This window comes from Copidosoma floridanum, unplaced genomic scaffold, assembly GCF_036245765.1.
Source record: "Copidosoma floridanum isolate Cflo_tuat_1 unplaced genomic scaffold, Cflo_Japanese_pri ptg000028l, whole genome shotgun sequence".
Taxonomy (NCBI): Eukaryota; Metazoa; Arthropoda; class Insecta; order Hymenoptera; family Encyrtidae; genus Copidosoma; species Copidosoma floridanum.
In genome coordinates this window covers 4391315-4411561 of record NW_028321905.1, presented here as the reverse complement: position 1 = coordinate 4411561, position 20247 = coordinate 4391315, and the positions used below count along the sequence as shown (strand labels likewise).

Sequence of the window (20247 nt, the reverse complement as noted above, 5' to 3'; positions counted from 1 at the left end):
ATTTTCTAACTGTTCAATAAGATCATGTAAAGGATAGCTTGCGTTGACTCCAATCTTTATCGTTATTTCATAGCCGGGGTTCATCGTGCAGCCTGGAAAAAAATAGGATCAAATTACTATTGATTTATGAGTCCATTTTCAACTTCTAAGGTGTATGGCGTGGAAGTATCAAACTCTGTATCTCATTATAGGGCTAGTTTTGGATGATTTAGGTATTTTTTGTTTTCCTGTAAATTCGACATAAGATTTAGTTGGTTCGTGTTCTTTTGGTTCTTGTTTTATGTTTACTTGGGGTTCTGCGTTCGGTGGATTGATAGTGCGTTATATAAATTTTTCTAAGATACAACGTTACATAGTCTTTTTGAAATAGCTTCTTGTTTTGCTAATGAGTATTGCTATCATAATTATAATAATAATAGCTGTAGTAACATTACGTATTAAAATAAAAAGAGAAGTTTGTTTGTTTTTCCTCAAACTTTCGGGTTTGTATTTTCTCCATTTGATTTATTATATTTTGTGCAATAATTTCTTTATCTGCCCATGCTTGTTCATTGAAGTTTCATTCTCGAATCAATTTAAAAGCATCATAGAAGTCATCAGTGTCTTTTGAGGGGTCATGTAGTACAGTTGAGTTAAAGTTCACTTCTACTTGATAGGTATATTGTACCTGAGAGATAATCTTATGTTCACTCGTTAAGTTCAGTTTGTGAGTTTTTCACGTACATGCATCATTCATTCGTAGAAGACCTATACCTTTTATTCTTTTTTGTCGATCCATTTTATTAGGACAAATAATGTTTAATTGTTCTTAATTAAGTGTCGATAATAACCATGAACTTCCAGCTGGTAAGCAAATCCATTGACTTCCGGTTTTCGGTGTAAGCATAAGTTCACAGTATTTAAATACTTCTGTTCCAAGTCATAATAACATAAGAATTTCACATCCGTTCATAGAATAGGGTTCCTTTAACGGTTCCATAGCCGAGCATATATAACCATATACAGTTTTATCACAGTAGTTAAATGTAACTTCGTTTAATCGTAAATACGAATAATGATTTGCGGCTATTGCTAAGTAAGGGTACGATGGTTTTCTATAGGTAGATCCATATTGTCCAAATTGAGGTATCATGACAGCATGTAGCCCGTAAAGATTATTAGTGGTTCGATCTACGAGTGGCAAATGTAATATTACCATGGTTATATTTTCTTGATGCACCACATCTGATTTGCTTAGAGTGCTTTTTTCACCAGCATAAAGATTTTCTATTGGTGCTAAAAATTCCAGGTTTCCTGCCAGGTTTTTTACATCCTGGGTTACGGTTTCAAATATATTGGGAGAAAATAGCTTTAGACGTGTTTGACCTCTTTGTAAATTATGCAAGATGTCATTTAGATCTTCATGGAAATGAATAATGTGATATAAGGTAGCCTCAGTTTATCTAAGGTAAGCTGATAAATAAATCAGATATCTGTCAAGAGTAAAATTTTGTCTTGAAGTCAATATTTCAGTTACTTGTTTTAGAATATGCTCATGGCGTTTTGTAGTGTTATATAGTTCTATGAATGCAGCTGCAAAAGTATGGTTATTCTGTGCATACAATTTAATATATTCTTTTTGATCAGTGTGCAAATTGTTGATGTTAGTGTTTATAACGTTCATAGCGTCTTCTGTGAGTAAGCCGAAAAGTCCTTTAGCAATGCTTCCAATAATTCCGACAGATGTCAGTCTTTTTGTTCCTATACTGGGTGGTGGAATAATGTTATCTCGTGCATAGGTTCCTACAGTATGTACTATGTTAAATAGTGTTGCTTTAAGGTTGGTTAATCGCTTTATCTTTAAATTCAAGAGGTCTATTCCATATAGTAAGTGCCATTAAGATAACCAAACTAAACAATACATTATCGAAAAGTTTTATTTAAGCCTTGAGTAGGTGTTTGTTCCAATATAAATCTATTAACATCCAACCCTATCACAATCTTCCAATCAGCTCTTTTAATTTTTATTATACCGATTCGTTCGTAGTATATTCCAGGGTTTGTTTACTAGTACTTCTATGCTATAGTTGCCATGATTAGCATATTTTAAATCTGCGTAACCCTCAAGCACGATTGTCATTAAGATGGCTAATACAATCCGCATCGTTGCTTCTTTTTCTCTTTCTGAAAGACATGTAGAATATATTTTTTACAAGGATATTATTATTTAGGAACTAGGTTTAAGTTATACCTGTATTTCCAAATGATTTTATTATTTGTTTTTTTAAGTACCACATTATTTTCCTTAAAAACTGTTTTAACCTTTAGGAGTTCATTATAAAAGCGATCAAATTAATGGTAATGCACTCCTTTCTTTACCCCAACGTAATCTCCTTGTTTAACATTTAGAGGCTTTAACTTTTGATCATATCTTATTTTTGCTTGTACTTTCATCTTCATTTGTTAATTTCCTGCTGCAATTTGCATTTCTTGAAGTCGCTTAGTAAGATCTCGTAAATACAATGGGTAGGTTCGTAACCTTTTATCTTTAGGTATCAGTAAGGGCAACCTTGCGACTCTTCCAAATACTAGTTCATAGGGCGTAAAATTTGTTGCTGCATGTACACTTGTGTTATTTACGTAAACGCTGCAAATTTTGCTAAGTTGTCCCAGTCATCATAAGTTTTAAAGTAAATTCTTATAAAGTCAGCTAGGGCAGCATAACGTCTCTCTAGTGATCAGTTTGTTTAAGGACGTATGCTAATGAAGTTAGATGATTGGTTTTTAGGGTTCTCATAAGTTGTTCCGATAAATTAGACATATATGTAGCATTTCTGTCTGATAGAATTGCTCTTGGCACACCGTTTACTAATATTAGATTTTGTACAAGTAAACCAGTAAACGTGCTTGATCTTAGGTCAGGTATAGGGACTAATATGATAAACTTAGTCAAATTACACTGTATGGTTAGCAAATGGCAATTACCATTTGATGTTATTCTTAATTTACTGACAATGTCAACGGAAACTTTATCAAAAGCATCAATAGGTGTATCTGTAAGCACCAAGGGTTTTTTTGTTTTTATTCGTCCGATTTTTTCTCTTGGCACTTTCTGCATTTACGAACATAATTGAGAATATCATTTCTCATTTCAGGCCAATAAAATCGTTCTCTTATTGCGATAAGTTTGGTTTTGTCCCTTACGTTCTGTAACAGGGCTGTCATGTGGTGTTTGTACTATTTTATTACGTTCTCGAATTTTTGAAAAATTGACCTTACCGTAACAGACAGTAATTTGTATAGGTATTTTATTAAAAGTTGTTGATAACATTTCTGTTTTCAATCCAGATTTTTATTTGTTTGTAAGATCTCCCCTTCTTAAAATTCAGAAAGTTTTAAGATTTCGTCCCAACAGTATTATTTAAAGTGATTTAAAAGCTTTTGTAGGACTTTCTGAAGTTACTAAATTGGTAGATGTTTTTTTATTAACAATTAATAGTACATTATGTATTCCATAAGGTGTTATTAATATTTTTCCAACTTTTGGTTTCTTTGATTTCAAGTAACTAAAATCCAGGACATCTATCGATCTCAACATTCTTGAGACATATGTGACTCGTTGACGATCTTTGCTAACAAAATGGACTGTATTGTCTCTTTTGTACGTAAAACAATATCTGGTGGTAATATCATTATTTATTATTGGCTTTATTTACGGTCTTATAATTGTCAGTACTACTGGTACTGTCACTAAGACTTACATACACCTATCTGTACTGTTGTTTGTATCGATTGATTGGTAAAAAAGGGTATAAGTCCGATAGTAGCATAAAATCATGTGCAATATTTCGATTTATTGATTTGTTTTCATTGCAGTATATTTGTTCGTTGTTTTCATTCAAATCATCTGGGGTTTCTTCTGTTATTTGTTTCAAGTCCGGTGCTTTAGACTTTCTGTTTTTTGCAATGATAGAAGTACTTGTGTACGTAAGTGTACTAGAACTTGAGGGTGTATTTTTTTGAATACGAGGGGTAGTTAATAATTTTCCACTCGTCATAAATTTTCTTAAAATTTTATCTTCATTAAATAAGGGTTAAAAGTCTGCTGTACGTCTTGATAAATATGAAATTTTTTCATCTGATACAGAATCATCTGAATTCTCGGGATCATAGGTATCCATTTTGATTAACATGTTCTGAATTTCAGGTTCCGGCTTATCTCCATCAGAAAATTTGGTTACTGATAAAAAATCCGTATCGACTTGCTCGGGTTTATTGTTGTTGTAAGCTTTATCTTAATATTCTTGAAGACTTTGGTTAAATTTTTTTGTTAACTTTCGTATTTTTTGAAAAGTAAAGTTATTTATATTACTTGTTGTAGTTTAAAATTGGTCTGGAAATTGTCGTCGTTTGAACCTTCACTAAGTGAAATGGGTCTTATAGAGATTTTAATATTTGTTGCGTTTGAGTCTGAGTCAGTATTTGTATTTAAGTCTACTTCCGTTTCAGTCAATTCTTGTCGTGATCCACTTTGTTTAGGGTCATATACTGGTGGTTGGGTGTCTTCTCCTGGCGGTTCTTTAGTATTACTTGGGTCATTTTCGGAAAACAAATTTGTCCTTGACGACGCACCAAGGTTAATTATATCTCTGACTGGTATTTGTGGCATTTTCTCATTTTTGCAACTATTAGGTTTTGTTCTGGTGGCTTCTGTATTCGTATCATTAGCGTGTGATGTGAGGGTAATTGATTTCGAAAAATTTACTTCCAGTAAGCTAGAATCTTTTGATTAATTTTTAGTTACAATTTTTTAATTTACTCGATTGAGATGTAGATGATGTCTGTGGTTGTAGAAATGTTTTTGTTCGGGTTCTTTAAGCAATCACACTATGATATAACTTTGGCCATTTCTTAGTTGTTTTTTAACCAAGGGGTCGTCCAGAGAAGCCAATTAAGGTACATTTATTTCTGATTTAGTCATGCTTCTAGGTTTTGTTACTTCTACTGTCTCCTTGAAGGTTGTTGGCAATGCTTTAGGTTTTGTTATCGATAAATTGGATGTTTTCACGATTCCTTTTCTCTGACTTTGGAACTCTGTTTTCTTCTTTTTCTTTCCTTTTTTTAAACCCATCCTCATAAATCTTAGTAATGGTAATCCATTCCTAATATTGTTTTTCGCATAAAGAAATAGTCCTACTAGGTTTCTAGTTAATGTATCATCATTGGTATTAAGTTTTCCTCGCTTGTATTTAAAAATATATTCATAATTTCTTGTTTGCATCCAAGTTAATGGGTCATGATTAGCTACGAGAACGAATTTGTTTCATAATAAATACGAAAAAAAATGATGCATTGCGTATAGTGCAGCTCAGCATTCCTTTCTAGTGGTAGCATAATTTATTTCAATTTTATGTAGAGTTTTTAAAAAATAGGTGACAGGATGGTCAAACCCACTTATTTCTTGACTTTATATTACTCTAATAGCGTAATCAGATGCAGCTGTTGTTAACTTAAATGAAACTCTTTTCTTGCATTTCAGTCTATTCAAATTTTTCTCCCTTCTTTAATAATTCTAAAAATGGCTTAACTATTTTTGAAATATCCTTAATAAAGCGTCTATAGTATCCTGCCAGTCCTAAAAATGGTCTATTATTTTTCATAGTTTTTGGTTGGAAAAATTCTTTAACGGCCTGTATTTTTTACGCGTCTGGTTCAATTCCTCATTGACTTACTATATGCCCAAGAAACGTTACTTCTTTCCGCAAAAATTCCACTTTATCTGGCTGGAGTACTATATTTGCTGATCTTTACCGGTTGAAAAGTAACGTAACCTTACGATAATGATCTACTAGATCTTTTGCGTAAATAATAATATCATCTGAATACACTAACATTTTAACATTTAATAAACCTCTTAATATGAGATTCAATAGTCAGTGGAATGTGGCAGGTGCATTTTTCAGTCCTTCGGGCATCCGTCTGTATTGATAATGTCCATAGGGTATCGTAAATGCTGTTTTATACCTATCATGATCAACCATAGGAATTTGTTAAAATCCACTTGCTAAATCAAAAACTGAAAAATGTACGGATCCTTTCAACTAGTCCATAATATCTGCGATATTGGGCAATGGATATGCACCACCGATGGTCTTTTTATCAAGTTCTCGGAAATCAATCACTACCCTCCATCTGGGATTTCAATGGCGATCAGGTTTTTTAGGAACAATCGAGAGGGGTGGATTATACGGTGATGGCGAGGGCTAATTATTCCATCTTTAAGCTTTTTTGCTACGTGTTCTTCTAAAATTTCTCTGTATACCAGTAGGTGACGATATTGCTGAGTGTTTATAGGGATGTTATTTTTCGTCGGGATTTCATGTGCAACAAAATTAGTACAGGAATAAGGGTCTCCCGGTAGCAAAAAGATTTTTGGAAATTCGAAAATCAATCGATAAATTTGGTCTCGTTCTCTCACATTTAAGTGGCTGGTACGCACAAGTCTTCTTAGGTCTCTTATTTTATCTTGCGTATTTTCGAGAACTGGTCTTTCATATTTGCTACTAGTATCGGAATTAAATTCAAGTGCAATGTAGTTGAAGGGTAGAATTTCTCTTGGATCTTTTTCAATCGTACACCATCTTTATTAGTATTTGTCGCCATAATATTACATTGACCGTTCTCATTTTTTACTATTTCTTCTCCTAAATGAACATCATCACGCCCTACATTGACTCGTGGTAAATATCTTCCAGTTAAATTAGTATTTAATTAAATTAATTCTCGCTACTTAACGTGCTAGAGCCTTGATCGTACATTTAGTTGGTTCATTAGTAATTTTTTGTTACTCCTTCAGGCAATGTTGTTCGACACTAGGAGTTTTTTTACTGTGTTCAATGGCATGGGGTTTGAGTGTATCTTGGTAGTTTAAATTATTATTTTTACAGTATATCCCACTTTTATCAGTTTTTATATTAGTGGGCTTCATAAAATTATCACCCCTTTCTGATAAAATCAATTTGTGTAATTCATCTCGAAAATGAAAATCAGCTCTTATGTCTCCAATTATTTTATAATTAGGTATATTTGATTTCTCGGGCCAGCCGATGATGTATTCATCATAAAATTATTGTTGGTCAATTTTATTCTTAAAGCACTGTCTCTTTGTTAGTATTAAGAATGGTGGCTAAAATTTTTTTTTTCCCGTGCTTGTTTCTAAAGTTTTATCTTATTGTTTTTTGTTCTTTCTTATCCCTTTGCAATCACTCTATTTCTTCAAGAGTTTTTTAAACAGGAATGGGGTGTATTACGTTATCATCTCATACTATAGCATCGTGATAATACGATAATGTTGCTTGTCGTTTTTTACAAAAGTTTTGACCCGATAAACCGCCATATTTGATGGGAAAATCGTTAGGGATCACATAAAAAATTGTAGATTTTCTTTGTATAGTCATATACATTGTTCCTTTAGTGAAATTGGATGGGGTGTAATTCCGGTTAGATTAATAATTTCACTAGTCTCTACACATAAATATAGGTGCAACTGATCTAATTTAATCACGTTTGTGGTAGCACTATTATCAAGCATAATTGTGATATAGCGATGTTATGATAATAAATGTTATTCATATAAGTATAATAACTATAATATAATATTAACCAAAAGTTATTAAATAACAGTGCTGATCGTTTGAATAAAGGATTGCGTTTCTTGGGATCATCGCCTATTAAAAAGCGCAAGTTATCAGAGAAACGTTATTCTGAGGAAAAAGTTGAAAAAATTACTGAGACAATCAAAAATAAAGTTTTTTATACTAACATTGATTATTCAGATCGTATTGATAAAGTGAATTATGATGTTGCAACCTTAAGAAACTTACAAGAAAGTCTCAACACCAGTACAGACCAATGTCATGAGGTAAAAATTTTGACCATTTTTGGACACTGGTCTGATGAGAAATTACAGGTAAACTCTCCCACAGCTACTCACCATATGATAACTATTGTAAAAAATTTTGCTGAAGATGAAGGAATTCTAGGCAATCCAAGTCCCGAAAGCCTTCTATCTTCAAGAGTGGATGTTATTAACAGTATAATAAACTTTTGTCAATCTTACAAACACAGATAAATTGTGCCTTGTAAAAAAAAATTCGTCTCTGTGACAGTGGATGGTCACAAAATACAGATACAAAAATGGCTGATTTTGAATAATTTAAAACAATTGTATGAAATTTTTAAAAAAGAGTATTTAAGAATAAAGAGCAGTGTTTCAAAGTTTGCTAGCATACGACCAAAACATTGTGTACTCGCAGGAGCCAGTGGCACTCATTTGGTGTATGTGTGTCCGATACATGAAAATATTAAACTTATTATAGATATTATAGATCAAATTAAAAATATGTCACAGTCGATTCTAAAAGACCAATAACTAATTATCATCATTGTTTGGATTATGTGACATGTGATATTTAATCTATTAATTGTTTTTTGAAATCATGCGATGAGTGTCTTGCTATAGATAATACTATCAAATAATAACAACAATATTTTGATAACATATTCATAAATGTGCAATACAAACAGTGGGTGAAAATAGATGGAACTTCACTACAAACTTTTGATTTGTAGTGTAAATGAATTTTTACAACTTTTAAGCAATGGCTTGTAAAAATTGCTGATTCATTCTTGTTTGGTAAAAAAAAAAACGAAATTCTTAGACTTGAAGAAAAAAAAACTAATGAAACATAAAGTATATGTGATTTTAGCGAAAATTATGCTTTTTTTACAAAATTCCATACATAGTGTGCACTAGAATAATGATTAAGCAACTGTACATCCATTCTCAATTTACTATAAAGATGAAAAAGATGAATTAAATGTAAAAAATTTTTTTTGCATTTCTGAATGCTTGCGTTATAACACAGTTACTGTTCATCTTTTTTATAAACATCTTGTAGAATTTATTAAGACAAACTTAAAAAGTGTTGATAACTAATTATATTTTTCGGACGATGCAAGCGCACAGTAAAAAAAACAAGAAACACTTTATTAATCTCACTCATCATGTAGAAAATTTTGAAATATCAGCTGAAAGGCACTTTTTCTCTGCGTCTCATGGTAAGAGACCATGCGATGGAATGGGTGGGACATTAAAGCGACTTGTTGCCAGAGCTTATCTTCATAAGATAAATAATTATATTCAAGCACTCCACGAATTATTCACTTGGGAAATAGAAGCTTTGCAAAGCATAACTTGTCGTTATTCAATTCATGATAAGTATGGTAAGGAAGAACAAATATTGTCGAAACGATTTTATAAAGCTTTAACAATAAAAGGCACTTTACGAATCCATTGCATATTACCGATCTCCCTTTAGGGACTAGAAGCAAAAATATTTTCATTGACTGATAAAACAACAATTGTAAATATCTTTAAGGAGGTTTGGGAGTCTTATTTAGAGAGGTGAGGAAGGAGGAGTCCCCCCTGCCCGCGCATCTGAGCCCCTTTTACCGTGCACCTCTTCTTGCACTCAACAAACTTGAAACTGTACGACTTTTATTCTTGTATTTCTGCTTTTATTTCTGAAAAATTCCTGGCAAGGCTTGAATTTTTTTTGTTGAGCATCTTTCTTTTGTATCAAGTTATCTATGAGAACGTTTTTTTTCATTCCAACAATTTAGAATATACATTGATTTCAATTAAAAGGCAAGCCTAACCTTGCTCTTTCATAAGAGATCGTAAACTGTCAATATTTCATAATTTTTTTTCTCAAAAATTTCCCCTGGTGAAAAATCTGAAAAAATTCATGTGCACTCCTAACATGCTCAAATATAACGTATATTTTTTTCGCCGTTTCTCCATTTTTAACTTTTTTCCCAAACCTCCTTAAAAAGACATTAAGTTGATTATAAGTTATATTTAAAAATAAAAATGACAATTTTTTTTCATTAACTGACATATATTATAACCATTAATATTATGGAGAAAAACGATGTAAGGTTAAAAGGAGAGGCATGCAGAGGTACCTGCGTGCCGATACGACGTGCCGCGCTAAATAAATTAATGTATCTCTCCCAGTAATAATAATTTCTCTATTTATTAAAAACATGTTTTTTATAGAAAATTAGACGTAGAATACGATGGCTGTATTAAATAATCGTTAAATTTTGGGGACTCTAGTTAAAAATCGAATTAAGCAGTTAAATTGTTAGTAACAATATAAAATTTTTTATAAATTTTGCTGTTAAAATTTTTTTCTTGGAATTTACTTTTATTATCTTGAAGGTCAAATTTTAGCTTCAAAAGAGTCAGACTTGTGGATGTTTGAAAATAAGTCTCCGAGACAAAAATCACAAAACTCTTAAATTTGTAACCCTCCTTATCTTAGAAAAAAAGATCCTGGAATAGGTATTTTTTTTTTATATATATAGAACCCATAGAAAAATTGTCAGCTGAATAAAAAATGTGTTGGTTAGATGTTATCTCAATCTGTCCGGTTTTCAAAAGAATTACCCATATGTGAAGAAATCAAATTTTAAAATTTTAATTTTTATCCTACACCTTATTTTATAAAAAATTTGGAAAAAAAAAAATGATATTCCCGATAATCCAACAAGCAAACTTTTGCACTCTATCTACTCTAATCCAAGTAACCCCTATTTTAGATCAATATCTTTCTCCTTGTTTTAGTGAGGTTCGTAACTTATCTCTCATTGTTATACTCATTTTCTGTCTATTATTTAATTAGATGATTATACATTACATCAATTAATGAATTATTTACTTGATTAACTATATATTTTAATGTAATAAAACAGTTCTTTCCAAAACTTAGAAATCAATGTTTTTTATGTCACCTGATCCTCCGACGCGGACGTATGAGTGTTATATGTATCCATTATGTATAAACAATTAATGGTAACACCAAATTCAGTTTCTTACTATTTTAATTTCGATACATGGAATCTTCATACCATAGAAAACAACAATAAGATTGTTGTACTAAAAATTTTACTTATAAATTTTTTACAACAAGTATAGTTTATACAATTGAATTTCAGTAACGTGGTTTACCTCATGCACACATTTGAATAATTCTACATCCTGTTTAATAAATATTACACCTAAACCAATTAATACACTTATTTCTTGTAATGTTAAACTTACGAAATTAGTCATTAAACACATGCTTTATAGTCCTCTTACAAAACACAGTCCTCACATGGTTCATTCTCATCAGAAGTAAACGAAAAATTCCCTGAAACCTTTTACAAACGTACTACATTTTATAACAGATTCCAAACAAAAGGTTAACCACAATATAAAAAAACAAATAACATATTTTATATACATATTTACGAAACTTAGACAAAAACTCATATTTCAGTAGATAATTGAATAGTTGTACCTTATAATTCATTTTTATTGATTAAATGTAAATGTAATATTAACGTTAAATGTATTGCATCAATCTAAAGCATAAAATATATTTCTAACTATACTCATAGAGGTAGTGATACTTAATACATTTAAATTTAAAATATAAAAGGCTAAAACAAAGAATTATGAAATGAAATTAACAGTTAGGTTAATGCTAAATATGTAGGTCTCATGGAAGCAGCTTGGAGATGTCAAAAATTTTTAATTTATAGTAGAAGCCATACAGTTGTTAATTCAGCGGTTCATCTTGAAAACAAAAAAAAACTTGTCTTTGAAGAAAATAATATTGAAAGCGATATAAAAAGCTATGATACACAGTTAACTGCTTGGTTGGAATTTAATAAACATGATGACTTAGCAAAGTGCAGAAAGTATGTTAACATTCTAGAATACTACATTTTCAACAACAAATCAAAAACTAAGGAAAGAAGAAAAAATGTAATGAAAAATACTGCGATAGGTGGATTAAACATTGTATCGCCAAAAAATCATAAAAGATTTTTTTTGAAACTCGTACTGAATACAGTAACTGATTTGACATTGCTGGAAGATATTGGAGGTTACAAAAAAATAACGTATGAAACGTTCAAACGTATTTGCAATTGCAATAAGTTTAATGGATGATGATGAAAAAATAGATGACATTTGTAAAGGAGCAATCGTTATGTTTTCATATAAATTATGATAATTTTTTGCTTGGTTTTTAATTTTAGAAATGTTGAAGGTGATGCAATATGAAATGAATATAAGGAATTTTGCAAAGAGGAGTCACTTGATGCTCAATTGAATTTAGCTTTCTTACATGCTAACTAAATTCCAGAATCAGAAGATGAAATGTGCAAGTGCTTCAATTTACCTACTCTAAAAAAAGGAGGAATAAAGTGATCTAGATAAAAGAATACGTTTCAGTAAAAAAATACTTAACTCTACGTATAAAAGTTTAAATAAAGACCAGAAAATAATATTATACATTATTTTCGAACGAAAGAATTATGTTTTCTTAATAGATGATCCAGAAGGATCGGGAAAAACTCATTGATATGAAATGTTAATTTATTATTTTATTTCTTGAAATAAAAAATTTTTGTTAATAGCATGAACTCGTAGAACATCAATTTTGCTTCCCCAAGGGTTGATAATTTATATAACTTTTAGACTTTCTTTAGATCTCAATAATACAGAGATTGCCTTTTTAGAATTCGAGTCAGAGGGAAAAAATTGAGAGACGTTGATTTTATTCTTCGGGATGAGCCTCCAATAATTAAAAAAAAAAATCAGTGGAAATAGTAGACAGAGCATAAAGAGATCTATTAATCCTGGAAAATACTTTGGATATCCATTAATTATTTTCCAAGGTGATTTTCGTCGAATTTTGCCAGTGATAAAAAGTAGTCACAGAAAAATTACAATCAAACTATTTAATATTCTTTTTTACAGAACTCACTTAAAATCTTGCAATTACAAACCAGTGTTCGTTCTACCGATAAAGGATTCTTAACATTATTATTGGAAATTGTAAAAAGAAAAATAGAAACCCATAATATTCCTAAAAATGGAATATTAAATAATGTATGTTCTTAAATATTTTCTGATATCTATAATTGCTCGGTAACCACTGATACACTAACATCGCGTAACAAGTACACATGTTGTGTAAATGGAGAAATTCTTAAAAAATCAGCTGGAGAAACTAAAATTTACTATAGTATAAATATTGCATCTTACAAAGGAGTTGATAAATTTGACGATGATATGCATACGAATTTTTCGGTGAAAATGTTTTACAATATTCGTAAAGGATTACAACCTCCTCATAAACTGTACCTAAAAATCGGAAAAATATTAATGTTCTTAAAAAAAATTCATGTACATCAGATGACTGTTTAATGGAATACAATTAAGACTAATGTAATGTAGAAAGAGAAGTGTTAACCCAAGAAAAAATTTAGAACAGAGTCTTCATTCTAAAAATAGCTTTAAGCACAGGAAACATCTCAACATGACCTTTTATTTTGTATCGTAAGCAATTTCTAATGGTTGCGGCATGTGCTATGACAATAAACAAATCTTAAGGTCAAAGTTTCGATATTCTCGGCTTATATTTGAAAAAACCTCTTTTTTTTATGGTCAATTATACGTGATACTTATTAAGATGCAAAAATAAAAATAATTTATTTATTTACGTAGAAAGAGAAAAATACAGAAGTAGAAAACATTGTTTAAAAATAAACTTTTACATAATTAAAAAACTTGGTTATTCTTAGAAATGAATCTTAGAGGTAAAGTAAATATTATATTTATTAATTTTTCAGCATTTCTCAATCATACGTAACATAATAACGTTTTTTTTATATGATTATGCTTCTTTATTAAAAGTATTCATCTTAAACTTTTTAGAATAAGATGATTAAAATGTTTTTCATTCCGTTTATTGTGACTATAATATAGCTTGATTTAATAGGTTTCTTACGTAACCTTTTTGAAGTAGGTGATACTTCCACGATTACTATTATTCAATGATTATGTAACGTTATCTGTCTATGTAATTGTATCATTTTATATAAATACACGTGATAAAGAATGAATATTATATTGCTTTTTAAATTAGAGTATGATGAAAAGACATATTTAAAGCTTAAAGCAGTTGGTTTGTTCGAAGATACGTGGGCAAGGGATCTGGTGTCTTAAACGGAATAAAATACGCTATACAGAAATTTTTTTAGCTAAACTTCGATTAAAGTACGATTTTTAACACTTTTCTTCTCCATGGGGCATCATTTGGCATCCTGAGCTGCCGTCTGCATAGTACTTACACCAGTGGATGTAAGTTTATGTATTGTTGTACTTGACTAGGTAGTCTATCCTTGCAATGCGTGTTATTGTGTACCTCACTTAGCGGCATTGTTCACCCTTTTTTTTTAAACGTTGTAACAAACCATATGAAAATCCTTACAGTCTCTTCTTATAGCTTGAGTAGAGTGCTACCACACTGTAAGAGGATGCGAGAAAATTAAAAGTTTCAATATTTATTCAGTGTATCCGAAAAAATTTTTTTTTTGCGCACCATTAATAATATGAAATTTTCTATTTGAAATGTAAGTATGAGTAGTACTTACTGACTTACAATTGTTTACGTTAAGTATGTTAAAAATGCATTATGTTTATGTATCGATGATAATAAATAAAAAATAGGCATTTTGTAAATATAGTCTGTACAGTTGAATCCTCGATTTATTAAGTGTAATTGCTTTAAACTACTGTAAAAATAATTAGTTCAAATTTTATGTGTTAACGTAGTAATGAGTTCATCACATAACTATTTACGACCCTCATCTCAATGAACAAAGATGTAAGTCAATTATTCACTACTTACGTCTATTTATTCACATAAGTATACTAACATTTCTAAGAATATTTATTTCTTATAATGGGCTAATTTTTTTATTTTACAGTGTGCAAATATTAGTCCTGCTGATAGTCATTATGACGAAACTATAAGTACATTACGATATGCCAATCGAGCTAAGAATATAAAAAATCGTGCCCATGTAAACGAGGATCCAAAAAATGCTTTGTTGAGACAATTTCAATTTGAAATTGAACAACTACGTCAAAAACTCAAAGAATGTTCTTCTAAAACTCCTAATTCAGATGAAACAAAGAAGAATATGTTTTATGCAAATAAAATTGAAAATATACCCAAGAGGAAAAGTGATACATTTCTAATTTCTGAAGCTACATGCTTACATACTCATGTAAGTTATCACACAGAAAAACTTTTTGATAGCCATTGTTCTCCAGATTTTATTCAGTTAAAACAGACGCAGTAAGTAAATATAAATTTTGTAATAATTTATTTAGTTATTTATTTATTTATTTTATTAGATACAGGATCAAAGTCCTTTTCTCAGTTTTCGTAGTTAATAAGGTAAAGTAATTTAGACTAAGTATAACTGAATAAAAAGTCCCTCCTTCTATCACACGATGTATTCAGATACTTACCTCTTTCTAAAATTATGCTTTTACTTTTATAAAGTATTAAAAATTACTACGAAAGCAAAACTATTTTAAATGGCAAATTCTGGTTTTTATGTCCAATATCTTCAAAATAAGAAACTTTTCATTTCGGCAGTTACATATTTATTTCTCAGCTTTGTTTCTTTCAATAACTAACGGTATGTTTCATTTAAAATTTCACAGATGTGGAGTTTTAAAGCATTTTTTTTTTGTTTTCCTTGGAGAAACAAGAAAAATGCGTAGGGATATTAAACAGGAAATTCTAAGAGTTTCGAACATTTTCTTTGCCTACAAGTCCACTTCATGGGCTTATCGGAATGCTCATGACTCTAGACTAAACTGTATAGGAAATGAAATGTGAGTAAGTCACTTAGGATAATCTTCAACTTAAAACCGATTCAATTCTTAGGAGATTCGAGTTTTCATACATCCTAACTCATAATAGTTATTATTCTAGATAAATCGTATGGACTTTGTTGATCATATAAAGATAAACAGAAACTTGAATTACTTTCTGTGAAGTAAAAATCAGAAAAATATCTTCCCCGAGTGCGGATTGAACATACAACCTCCTGTTTACTAGATAGTTGCTCTACCACTTCAGCTACCAAGAAGCCATACATTTACTCGCACCATAGGCTTAGATGAGTTCCCATTCCTAATTTTTTGAGCTATTTTTACATCAAGCTCGATTATAATAGGTAAATTAGATAATGATTCTAATGTTTGTAGATAACTAAGAAAGTCAATATGACTCGAAAATTACTTTCAAGTAATATTGATACATTTATCATCGTATTAGTTGGCACACATGTAGATGGCAGCACTTTTATACAAGCACTCTCAAAAATTATCCAAGCCTTTTTTTTATAACAAATGTCTAGTGACCACCCACTCACCACCTATGTGTGGGGGTATATTGCCGCACCCATTTTCCAACCCTTTTACTGATGTTATGTTTAATCCATGAGCACAGTGCAAGTATTTCTGGTAAAACTCCTTGCCAGTTCAGCTGACACTCTTTGCACTAATGGGCATCGGGTCTCCATATTTCAGGACGTCCACTCCTCGCCGGTTTAGCCGGCGCTCTCTGCTAAAGCATCGGATCCAGGCTTATTATCATCCTCGGAGAAGCCCCATATTTCAGGGACCACTCCTCGCCAGTAAGGCTGGCCATCCTTGCCTGGCGCATCGGATCCGCTAATCCCTACCTCCTAACACTGTTTCGCATTTACCCAGGCCCGAAGACCTGTGAGGCAAGGAAAAAACCATGGAATTACTCTGAAGGAAAATTCCACGGAAAACTTGCCCCGTAACAGCCGGGGTTACATAGGAACTTTTCTAGATGAAAACAGTTTTTGAAAAACTTTGCATTCACCGGGAATCGAACCCACGACCCCTAGAACAACGTTTTATCAGGAACAAGGACGCTTACCACTGAGCCAACGCTGCTCCTTTCAATATTTAATAATTATGTTAATGTAATGGCAAAATTTTATTAATTTGTTTTAAAAAGCTAGGTTATTTGAGGACTCATTAAAAAAGTTTATGAAGTTAATTGTTATTAAAGTAGTATTCAGTAAAAAAAAAAAAAAAACAGAAATTAAAAAAAATCGTATAGTTTCATAAAACTAATTTTATGTTTTTTAATAACTTTTTTTCTCAACAGCTATTGTTCCTTAAATACATCTTTCTTTGTACGAAACAAAATTTTTTTTATGATTTATATAAATCAATAAATGTATACCATAATATGTGTGGTTCGTGAAAAACTTTTGATGCTTATTATATTGCATTAATTTTTGTTTGTTTAGTATTTCATTTGTAATAAGAGATAAGTCAGCACCACTGATGACAGTGGTCTTGACACTTCTCACTCACAAAAAAGTCACTGTACTCACCTGTTTCTATTTTTGTCTCTCTTTTAGAGTAAACGCTCTGATTGCTAGATGCTTGTTCGGGGTTGAGCGGCTCCTATAAAGGAAACAGGAAATAGGAGGAAACTAAATCCAGCTGCCAGAAATGAAAAAAAATGCAGTCACGCACTACTGTTAAGGTCTGGAGGCACTATTTACTTATCCGCCATTTTCTCTACGTTACTGACATTCACTTGACTTCGCGCCACTTGTAATATGATATGTATATAATGATAACTTTGCCTTCACCGCTGATGTGGTCGTGACTTGGTGGCTTGGTGTTTTAATGGCGTAGCCAGCACCCTTACAAAATCTTCAACTCATTCTCGCCTACGACCGGTTCCCTGGTACCACACTATGTTTTTCCGACTCTCTCGGTCTCTCACTCTTTTACTCTCTCTCTCTCTCTCTTTCGCACCCACACGTTCTTTAGCCTCTACCTTCTAGTGATACGTCCTTGCACTCATCATCACTCTTGCCGCCCCTTACACACACTCGCATGTACACTATCTTCTCTTACCTCACACCACACACCCGCCATTATAACTTGATGAATGGTCTTGGGCACGCTGGGATGGATGCAGTCTCACGGTTGGACAGGTGAATACTGATAATGTATGGAAGGTGTGAATGAGGAAAGATATTAAATAAATGTTATTTAATTACTGTCGTTTATTAACGTACCCAGTTCTTGTTATTGAGATGTCTTCCGCCATTATGTGCTAACGGCTAACTAACTGTACAAAAACTACGGTTTCCTTGAACAGCCCAAGTTAGCTTTCTACGTGCACTGCGCAGAGGTAGGACATATGCATATTAGTCCTTTTATTGGTATATACACTCCCACATATGTGTGGGTGTACGCTATTGATACTAACGCCCCCTCAACTGTGCACATATATATATATATATATATATATATATATATATATATATATATATACCTACATAGATAGATCTTTAATAAAAATTAATTAACGGACCTAAAACAAGGGAGGAAAAAGATATACAAGGCCTGTAGATCTTGTAACCTAGCAATAATCAAAAAAGGGTTTAGTTTAGCTGCTTAATCCTAGTACAATTTAAGTCTTTAAAAGTCTAGTCTGTGGGCTGGCCTTTGTTAACACGTCAGCTGGTATTTTTGTTGAAGGTATAAACTTCACGGTCAACTCTCGATCTTCTATATACTGCTTGATGAAATGGTGATGAATGTTGATATGTTTAGTTCTGGGGCTAAATTTGGCGTTCTTTCTCAGATTGATCACCCCCTTGTTGTCGCAATGGATAGTGATGGTGGACCCGTTGTGGATTCTATGCTCTGTGGCGAAGCTGCTAAGCCATAGCTCGTCCATGGCTGTGCTGCTGAGTGCCAAGTATTCAGTCTCGGTACTGGATAGGGTGATTGTGTATTGCTTATGGCTATTCCAACTGATCGCTGCACCATGCAGCATAAAGACGTATTTCTCGATCCGGGTCAGTCTCGTCCGTGCCCCAGCTTGTATTGTAATATCCAGTCAAAGGTATTCCCTTTCTACCCTGATAAACAAGTGTAAATTTTTGGATTCCTTGCAAGTATTTGAAGAAGTGCTTTACGGCTTTCCAATGTTGGTGGCTGTTGTTGTTGTTGAAGCGACTAACCATGCTAACCGCTTGAGCTAGATCGGGTCCAGAAGTTTTTCTCGAGCTTGGCTTGCAAAAGCAAGCATCGTGCCTTATTTATGAGGATACGATTTAATGGCTCTGCTCGACCCTTTTGTTAAGGGTTGTAAGCTATCGATGTCTCCCTCTTCGTTCTGGCTACTGAAAATAAATTATCAGAACGTGTATTGATATATTTTCTACCGTTATCAGTACTCAGTTGCTTGGTGCACCTTCTAAACTGGTTATTGAGGAAGTTGACAAAATCCTTCAGAGTATTTAGAATCTCGTCCTTCCTTTTGATGAAGTACATGAATATCTTGTGACTGTGGTCGTCCAAGAAGGTTAAGAAATACTTAGAGCCGCCAAGTGACAGTGAATCCATTTGTCACGCGTCCGAATGCACTAGCTCAAGTATTTCACCAGCACGCTTCTTATTGTTCTTGAATGGGGCTTTCACCATTATGCCCTTTGCACACATGTCACATGGCTTAAGGTTGTCTGTGCTAAGAAAGTTCAGCCCAGTGTCTGCGCCATCACGTAGTTGCTTCAAGTATACAGGATTAAAGTGCTCTAGCCGTTGATACCATACTTCTACACTTTCAACTGGCGTCACTTTTGCAACTACTATAGTTTCATCGATTATGTTCAGTGCACAATATTTTAAGTGGAGTCTATAAATTTCTTCTTTGACTTTCTGTCCACGTACCACCAAATTATTTGATTCATCACACGCTTCGCACTGTTTTCTACTTAAATTAATTTAGTAACCTCTTTGAGTTATCGTACTTACAGACATTAAATTTACTGAAATTTCCGGGACGTGTAGCACGTCAGCTAGCTTGACCCTCAGATTACCTCCGTCACAGGTATTTATTAAATGCACTTTGCCTTCTCCAAGCACTGTTACGTGCGCCTTGTTAGCTAAGGTCACACGAACAGTGGGTGACTTACGTATTTGACTCATGGCAGTGACGTCACGGCACATGTGCTTTGATCCACCTGATTTAAGTATACAGTCGCTTTGGCGAATACTATCCATAGGTGCAGTAAATCTAAACAAGGTTCCAGCGTCTTTTGTCTCTGATCTCGAGTAGCTCCTGTGACTGTCTTGCTCGGCATCGCTGTTGTGTGCGTGCTCGTGAGCGCGTGGTTGTACTGTGCAATCGCGTGCGCAATGGCTGCTGCGATTGCACCGAAAGAAGCGAGTCTTGTCTCTCTTGCTTTTCTCATGCTTGTCATGGCATCACTTTA

General features: G+C 32.5%; 1 protein-coding gene across 2 annotated transcripts in view; it reads left to right on the top strand.

Annotated features, from left to right (window-relative positions):
- The window catches only part of LOC106637917 (kinesin-like protein 64D), a 461671-nt gene that overhangs the window by 269048 nt on the left and 172376 nt on the right, over nt 1-20247 (top strand). For both annotated transcript variants that reach the window (XM_014350896.2, XM_089595799.1), the window contains exon 5: nt 14875-15248. In XM_014350896.2, the coding sequence (XP_014206382.2) occupies nt 14875-15248 (374 nt within the window). The remainder of the gene's footprint in view (nt 1-14874; nt 15249-20247) is intronic.